The sequence below is a fragment of the Nomia melanderi genome, unplaced genomic scaffold, assembly GCF_051020985.1.
Source record: "Nomia melanderi isolate GNS246 unplaced genomic scaffold, iyNomMela1 scaffold0654, whole genome shotgun sequence".
NCBI lineage: Eukaryota > Metazoa > Arthropoda > Insecta > Hymenoptera > Halictidae > Nomia > Nomia melanderi.
In genome coordinates, this window is record NW_027475768.1 from 14,159 (window position 1) to 24,110 (window position 9,952).

Consider the following 9,952-nt stretch of genomic DNA (forward strand, 5'->3'; position numbering starts at 1 on the left):
TATATATAACTATATAAAACTATATAATACTATATATAATTATATCAATCAATGTAAAGCTAACAAAACTATATAAAACTATATAAAACTATCAAAACTATATAAACTTATATAAAACTCTATTGAACTATATAAAACTATATAAAACTATATAAAACTATTGTACCGTCACAGATCCGGCTCGAAGGACCAACAAATGTTACGTGGTAGATCCGGCTCGAGGTACCGAAAAATGCGACGTCGCACGTACACGAATACTAACGCGGATTAAATTCCTCGGCTGGGGTTGTAAATCCCAGCTTTAACTTTAGGTCTCGTTAATACTCGCGACGCGTCGATTTACGAATTTCTTCAGAAATCGACTGATTCAATTCTGATCTCCGACTGGTTGAGATCAGATCACTAGTTGCAGTTGTCCCGAACGATGGACTGACTACTGTTTGAATGAATGAATGATTTCTTGAGATGATCGAAAAAACCTCGTGTGTCGTCACTCCGAACGATTGAGCGACTTATGTGTCCCGAACGATGGACTGAACGTTGTATAAGCGAAAATTCCTTTGAGATATGTCACTCCGAACGATTGAGTGAAAAAAAACCTGAGATATTGTCACTCCGAACGATTGAGCGAAAAAACCTTTCGAGTGCGATCCTGTAGGTGTTTTTATACGACACCTACAGGTTTGTGTCGAGTGCGCTGATTGGGAAATTGAAAATACCCAATCAGCACATAATTCCAAAAATCGGGGGCGTCTTGGACGACGCCCCTTGGCCAGCCCTCTTGGTGCAAGGGTGAGGGCAATGGCCACGTGCGAGGGATCCTCGAAGATTTGCCGATGCCTTGGAAATTTCCTCCAAGTTGACGCATGGCTAGCGGAACCGTTACGAACGAGGTTCGCGTCGACCCTTCGGAAATTCCCGGTTTATGATATGGTCGGTTGTCTGTACGAACGACAAAAATTCCAAAACTATTGTCTGGAGATGCGCGGATTTACTAAATGATTTTCTCATGGTTTAGGGTGCGATTGCCCCTTGTAACTAAAATAAATAAACTGAGTTCGAAAAAAGCTAATCCCGAAAGTAAATTTGTTGGCACGTCCATATCATAAACGAACCTTCGAGAATTTTCTCCGTTTTGTTCCGCGTCGGACGGAACATGCTCCCCCCCGTTGATCGGTACGAACGATCAATGTATCCTGTGCCTGAGTCCTTAGCGTTGCGGTGCTGCTAATCTGACTCCGAGTCAGGTAGAGGCGCCAATTGCCTCACGTTCCGTCGGTAGGTCCCGTGGCTGGTCCGAACGGTGACTGCCCGAATTACCCCATCCGCCCCAGGATGCGTAGCTACCACTCGTCCGAGGTGCCAGGCCAAAGGTGGAAGGTTGTCCTCCTTCATGACCACGACGGTCCCCTCTCGTATGTGGTGGGTGCCGGTTGTCCACTTATGCCGCTCGTTCAGATGGTGGATATACTCCTTATGCCACCTGGCCCAGAAATGTCGCTTGACCTTCTGGATGTGTTGCCAGGTGGACAGCCGGTTCGTCGGTGTTCCGCTGAAATCAATCTCAGCAAGACTCGTAAAGGAATCACCGATCAGGAAATGGCCGGGAGTCAGGGCGGACGGATCATTGGGATCCGCGGATAGGTGGGTGAAAGGACGCGATTTGAGGATGGCCTCGACTTCGATTACGAACGTGTTGAATTGTTTGAGGGTGAACAATTCGTCGCCTACAACCCGTTTCACGTGATGTTTGAAGCACTTCACTGCGGCTTCCCATAGGCCACCGAAATGTGGCGATAAGGCTGGCATGAAGTGCCAGGAGATCGCGTTGTCCGTTATGAATCGCCGCAGTTGCTCGTCCTTTGAGAGTGATTGCTATAATGCCTTGAGTTCGTTGTCGGCTCCGACAAAATTCGTGCCATTGTCGGAATAGACGTTACGACATAGCCCCCTCCGTGCTATGAACCGTTTTAGGGCCGCGATGAATCCCTCGGTGGTCAGGTCGCCGGCTACTTCGAGGTGAACGGCCTTCGTCGCGAAGCAGGTAAAAACTGCAACGTATACCTTGATTCGGGTCCGATTTCGGAAGCGCCGCTCCTTGACCCAGAACGGACCGCAATAATCTACGCCGCAGTTGTAAAATGGCCGAGCGGCGGTGACGCGCGTCGCAGGTAGGTTTCCCATGACATAATCCACGGCAGGTGGATTAAGTCGGAGACACCTGACGTAGCGCCGGATGATCTTGCGCGTTGTGTTTCTCCCATCAATGGGCCAATACGTTTGCCGTACGTTGCAAAGCGTTGCCGTGATACCTGCGTGGTGGTGTCGCGCATGCATCTCGCGTATAATTAGGTCCGTCACGTGATGACCCTTAGGTAATAAGATTGGCTGTTTCTTTGCGAAAGGTAACTCGGACCTTTGCAGACGCCCGCCGACGCGCAATAATCCCTTTTCGTCGAGAAATGGTGTAAGGGATCGGAGTTGGCTCTTGGGGTGCAGCCTTCCGGATTCCAGGTCCTTAATATCCCTTTCGAAAGCCGTGGATTGGACCATTTTTACGATGCGGAATTCGTCTTCATGAATTTCCTCGACGGTCAACGGACCAGCGGTGCGATGACGAACACGGAGGCAGTACGCGACGATTCGCGTGAGCCCTTTGATCCACGGGTATCGAGTGAGAATCTCGTCACTCCGACCGATTGAGTTCGCGAGACATGTCACCCCTTTCGTTTCGGGTATCTCGCTCGAGACCGTGTATCTCGAAATTGGCCACCTTGCTTGCTCCGTCGCGAGCCAGTCCGGACCGTGGAGCCACAATGAATTTCGGACGAACTGTGCGGGCATTAGTCTTCTTAAAATCAAGTCGGCCGGATTGTATTCCGACTTGATATGGCGCCACGCGTTTGTCTCGGTTTTGCCCTGTATGTCGGCCACGCGGTTGGCCACGAATGTTAACATACAGGGCTGTGTGTTGATCCAATTCAACACTATTGTGGAATCGGTCCACAAAAATGTCTGATGGATCTTAACCGAAATCGCCCGTTGGATGGAGGTGACTGAGGACGCTAGAAGCACGGCACCGCACAGCTCTAGACGTTCGAGCGTAACCGTCTTGAGTGGTGCAACGCGGGATTTCGCGCAGAGCAGGTGTGTTTCGACGCGTCCTACATCGTCTATCGTATGCACGTACACGCGGGCTCCGTATGCGCGTTCGCTGGAATCACAGAATCCGTGGAGTTCGAGACGTTGGTGGTTCCTCAGGGTCACGCAGCGGTTGAACTCGATGTCGTTTAGTTCATTAAGTTGCGCTGCGTATGTGGTCCACTCCGTGTAAAGGCTGGCGGGAAGCGATTCGTCCCAGTCGATCTTCAATTGCCATAGACGTTGCATTAGAATCTTGGCGATAATGGTGACGGGTCCAAGAAGTCCTAATGGATCGAATATTTTGGCGATCGTTGACAAGATGGTCCGTTTGCTGACCTTGCCAACGACTTGAATTTCGACCGCATAACGAATCGCATCGTTCCTGGCGTCCCAGGATATTCCCGACGCCTTCATCGTTGTGTCATCGCCGAGGATCTTCGGGTGGATTTGGTCTTCGCGGAGTCCCTTAAGAAGGGCGGGTTCGTTCGACGCCCATTGACGAATGTTCAATCCACCCCGTTGAAGAAGCTCGCCGATTTGATGTTGGATGTGCCTCGCTTCCTCCACTGTGTCGGCGTCCGTGAGGAGATCATCGACGTCTGGATCTCGTTTGATGATCCCTGCTGCTTCCGGATGTGCGTTGCCCTCATCATCTTGGAATGCGACCCGTTTTTCAAGACGGCCATCGAACCTTGGTAGATCGATTTTTGGCAAATGGACCCCGATCGCGGACGACGTTGTTGAGGACGCGGGAGAATTGTTCACGCTTTTTGTCGCCGTTGGTGGTTGCCTGCCTGCTTGCTCCGCGTCTTGTAGCATCGTGATGGCCGTCGCGATGACGTCATCGTACTGCTCTGTAACCGCTTCTCGTTCCGCTTCCGTTTGCTCGAACTCCTCGATGAGCCCCAGCTGGTCTTGGATATCGTTGAAATTATCGAAAAGCTTTCGCAGCCTCTCGACGCGTTCACGGAGTTTTACGCGTTCCTTCGCGGAATCTTGATACGTCTCTAGCGCGTTGTTAAGGGACGTAATTTGCGACTTGAACGCGCGGCGTTTGTTTTTTAGTAGGCGGACCGTTTGTGCTTGATTTGCGCTCGACTCGTTCATTGACGCGTTCGCCATTTCGATGGTAAGAAGTCGAGACGTGGGAAAGTGCAATCAAGGATATCGTACGAGAGGATTCGATCGGTAAATCTTGACGAGCCTACCTTGACTGATGCGGAGGACGTGTTTGTTCGTAGACTTCCCGCAACAGATTGGACTCGTCGTTCCTCGCTCCGTGGCCTGCTGCTCGGCTGCTTTGGAGTCGTGTCGTTCGTCCAATCTGGATTCTCGCCGTTAGACCTTGAATTGGACGGTTGACAGCTTCCGTTGGATCCACTTATGCACTGTATTTTCACAAACGCGGGTCCGACTCGAGGGACCAAAATGTGTTCTGTGAAACTCCGGCTAGTACATCCGGCTCGAAGGACCAAAAATGTACCTCCGGCTAGTACATCCGGCTCGAAGGACCAAAATATGTACCTCCGGCTAGTACATCCGGCTCGAAGGACCAAAAATATGTACCGTCACAGATCCGGCTCGAAGGACCAACAAATGTTGCGTAGTAGATCCGGCTCGAGATACCGAAAAATGCGACGTCGCACGTACACGAATACTAACGCGGATTAAATTCCTCGGCTGGGGTTGTAAATCCCAGCTTTAACTTTAGGTCTCGTTAATACTCGCGACGCGTCGATTTACGAATTTCTTCAGAAATCGACTGATTCAATTCTGATCTCCGACTGGTTGAGATCAGATCACTAGTTGCAGTTGTCCCGAACGATGGACTGACTACTGTTTGAATGAATGAATGATTTCTTGAGATGATCGAAAAAACCTCGTGTGTCGTCACTCCGAACGATTGAGCGACTTATGTGTCCCGAACGATGGACTGAACGTTGTATAAGCGAAAATTCCTTTGAGATATGTCACTCCGAACGATTGAGTGAAAAAAAACCTGAGATATTGTCACTCCGAACGATTGAGCGAAAAAACCTTTCGAGTGCGATCCTGTAGGTGTTTTTATACGACACCTACAGGTTTGTGTCGAGTGCGCTGATTGGGAAATTGAAAATACCCAATCAGCACATAATTCCAAAAATCGGGGGCGTCTTGGACGACGCCCCTTGGCCAGCCCTCTTGGTGCAAGGGTGAGGGCAATGGCCACGTGCGAGGGATCCTCGAAGATTTGCCGATGCCTTGGAAATTTCCTCCAAGTTGACGCATGGCTAGCGGAACCGTTACGAACGAGGTTCGCGTCGACCCTTCGGAAATTCCCGGTTTATGATATGGTCGGTTGTCTGTACGAACGACAAAAATTCCAAAACTATTGTCTGGAGATGCGCGGATTTACTAAATGATTTTCTCATGGTTTAGGGTGCGATTGCCCCTTGTAACTAAAATAAATAAACTGAGTTCGAAAAAAGCTAATCCCGAAAGTAAATTTGTTGGCACGTCCATATCATAAACGAACCTTCGAGAATTTTCTCCGTTTTGTTCCGCGTCGGACGGAACAACTATCAAAACTATATAAACTTATATAAAACTCTATTGAACTATATAAAACTCTATTGAACTATATAAAACTATATAAAACTATATAAAACTATATAACTATATAAAACTATATAAAACTAACAAAACTGTATAAAACTATATAAAACTATATAAAACTATATAAAACTATATAAAACTATATATAACTAACAAAACTATATAAAACTATATAAAACTCTATAAAACTATATAAAACTATATAAAACTATATAAAACTATATAAAACTAACAAAACTGTATTAAACTATATAAAACTCTATAAAACTATATAAAACCATATAAAACTATATAAAACTATATAAAACTAACAAAACTATATAAGCCTATATAAAACTCTATAGAACTATATAAAACTATACAAAGCTATATAAAAATATATGGAACTAACAAAACTATATAAAACTATATAAAACTTTATAAGACTCTATAAAACTATATAAAAATATATAAAACTATATAAAACTCTGTAAAACTATATAAAACTACTTAAAACTATATAAAAATATATAAAACTAAGAAAACTATATAAAACTATATAAAACCATATAAAACTCTATAAAAGTATATAAAACTATATAAAACTACCAAAACTATATAAGACTATATAAAACTATATAAAACGATGTAATACTAATAAAACTATATAAAACTGTATAAACCTATATAAAACTATATAAAACTACATAAAACTATATAAAACTCTATAAAACTATATAAAATTATATAAAACCAACAAAACTATATAAAACTATCTGAAACTCTATAAAACTATATAAAACTATATAAAACTCTATAAAACTATATAAAACTATATAAAACCAACAAAACTATATAAAACTATATAAAACCATATGAAACTAATAAAACCATATAAAACTATGTAGTAGTATATAAAACTATTTAAAACTATATAAAACTAACAAAACTATATAATACTATATAAAACTTTATAAAACTAACAAAACTATATAAAACTATCCAAAAATATATATAAAACTATATAAAACTGTATAAAGCTATATAAAACTATTAAAACTATGTAAAACTATATAATACTATATAAAACTAATAAAACTATATAAAACTATATACAACTATATACAACTATATAAAACTATATAAAACTAACAAAACTATATAAAAGTAACAAAACTATATAAAACTATATAAAACTATATAAAACTCTATAAAACTATATAAAACTATATAAAACTATATAAAACTATATAAAACTATATAAAACTATAAAAAACTATATAAGACTATCAAAACTACATAAACCTATATAAAACTCTATAGAACAATATAAAACTATATAAAACTGTATAAAACTGTATAAAACTATATAAAATTATATAAAACTATATAAAACAATATAAAACAATATAAAACTATATAAAACTAATAAAACTATATAAAACTATATAAAACTTTATAAAACTAACAAAACTATATAAAACTATATAATATTATATAAAACTATAAAAAACTATGTGAAACTATACAAAACTATAGAAAACTGTATAAAACTGTATAAAACAAAATAAAACTGTATAAAACTGTATAGAACTATATAAAACTGTGTAAAAATATATGAAGCTATGTAAAACAATAAAAAACTATATAAAACAGTATGAAAATGTATAAAACTATATAGAACTATATAAAACTAACAAAACTATATAAAACTATATAAAACTATATAAAATTATATAAAGCCATAGAAAGCTATATAAATGTATGTAAACCTATATAAAACTATAAATAACTAATAAAATTATGTAAAACTAGAAATAACTATATAATACTATATAAGACTATATATAACTATATAAAACTATATAATACTATATATAATTATATCAATCAATGTAAAGCTAACAAAACTATATAAAACTATATAAAACTATCAAAACTATATAAACTTATATAAAACTCTATTGAACTATATAAAACTATATAAAACTATATAAAACTATCAAAACTATATAAACTTATATAAAACTCTATTGAACTATATAAAACTATATAAAACTATATAAAACTATCAAAACTATATAAACTTATATAAAACTCTATTGAACTATATAAAACTATATAAAACTATATAAAACTATATAAAACTATATAAAACTATATTAAACTATAAAAAACTATATAAAACTATATAAAACTATATAAAACTAACAAAACTATATAAAAGTAACAAAACTATATAACTATATAAAACTCTATAAAACTATATAACACTATATAAAACTATATAAAACTATATAAAACAAATAAAACTATATAAAACTAACAAATCTGTATAAAACTATATAAAACTCTATAAAATTATATAAAACCATATAAAACTAATAAAACTATATAAAACTATATAAAGCTATAATAAAACTAATAAAACTAATAAAACTAAATAAAACTATATAAAACTGTATAAACCTATATAAAACTATATAAAACTATATAAAACTATATAAAACAATATAAAACTATATAAAACATTATGGAACTGTATAAAACTATATAAAACTGTATAAAACTGTGTAAAAATATATAAAACTATATAAAACTATGTAATACTATATAAAACCATATAATACCATATAAAACTATATAAAACTATATAAAGCGATAGAAAGCTATATAAAACAATAAATAACTAATAAAATTATGTAAAACTAGAAACAACTATATAATACTATATAAAATTATATCAATCAATATAAAACTAACAAAACTATATAAAACTATATAAAACTCTATAAATCTATATAAAACTATATAAAACTATATAAAACTATATAAAACTCTATAAAACTATATAAAACTCTATAGAACTATATAAAACTATATAAAAGTATACCAAACTATAGGAAACTCTATAAAACTATATAAAACTATATAAAACTATATAAAACTATATAAAACTATACAAAACTCTAAAAAACTATATAAAACTAACAAAACTATATAAAACTATATAAAACTATATAAAACTCTATAAAACTATATAAAACTATATAAAACTATATAAAACTATATATAACTAACAAAACTATATAAAACTATATAAAACTATATAAAACTATATAAAACTCTATAAAACTATACAAAACCAACAAAACTATATAAAACTATATTAAACTATATAATTCCATATAAAACAAATAAAACTATATAAAACTATGTAGTACTATGTAAAACTATATATAACTATATAAAACTAGCAAAACTATATAAAACTATATAAAACTCTATAAAACTATATAAAACTATATAAAACTAATAAAACTATATAAAACTAACAAAGCTATATAAACCTATATAAAACTCTATAGAACTATATAAAACTATACAAAGCTATATAAAAATATATGGAACTAACAAAACCATATAAAACTATATAAAACTTTATAAGACTCTATAAAACTATATAAAACTATATAAAACTATATAAAACTCTGTAAAACTATTTAAAACTACTTAAAACTATATAAAAATATATAAAACTAAGAAAACTATGTAAAACTATATAAAATGATATAATACTAATAAAACTATATAAAACTGTATAAACCTATATAAAACTATATAAAACTATATAAAACTATATAAAACAATATAAAACTATATAAAACATTATAAAACTGTATAAAACTATATAAAATTGTATAAAACTGTGTAAAAATAAATAAAACTATATAAAACTATATAATACTATATAAAACTATATAATACCATATAAAACTATATAAAACTATATAAAACTCTATAAAACTATATAAAACTATATAAAACTATATAAACCTAACAAAACTATATAAAACTATATAAAACTATATAAAACTCTATAAAACTATATAAAATTATATAAAACCAACAAAACTGTATAAAACTATATGAAACTCTATAAAACTATATAAAACTATATAAAACTCTATAAAACTATATAAAACTATATAAAACAAACAAAACTATATAATACTATATAAAACTCTATAAAGCTAATAAAACTATATAAAACTAACAAAGCTGTATAAAACTATATAAAACCATATAAAACTATATAAAACTATATAAAACTAACAAAACTATATAAACCTATATAAAACTCTATAGAACTATATAAAACTATACAAAGCTATATAAAAATATATGGAACTAACAAAACTATATAAAACTATATAAAACTTTATAAGAATCT

General features: G+C 34.8%; 2 protein-coding genes across 2 annotated transcripts; both read right to left on the bottom strand.

Annotated features, from left to right (window-relative positions):
• Window positions 1-1,227: 1,227 nt before the first annotated feature.
• On the bottom strand, window positions 1,228-1,809 carry LOC143176598 (uncharacterized). Its single transcript, XM_076374174.1, has one exon. The coding sequence runs from the start codon at window positions 1,807-1,809 to the stop codon at window positions 1,228-1,230; it is 582 nt and encodes a 193-aa protein (XP_076230289.1).
• A 66-nt stretch (window positions 1,810-1,875) lies between these two features.
• LOC143176597 (uncharacterized) lies at window positions 1,876-4,266 on the bottom strand. Its single transcript, XM_076374173.1, has one exon. It carries the CDS (start codon window positions 4,264-4,266, stop codon window positions 1,876-1,878), a length of 2,391 nt encoding a protein of 796 aa, XP_076230288.1.
• Between the last annotated feature and the right edge of the window lie 5,686 nt (window positions 4,267-9,952).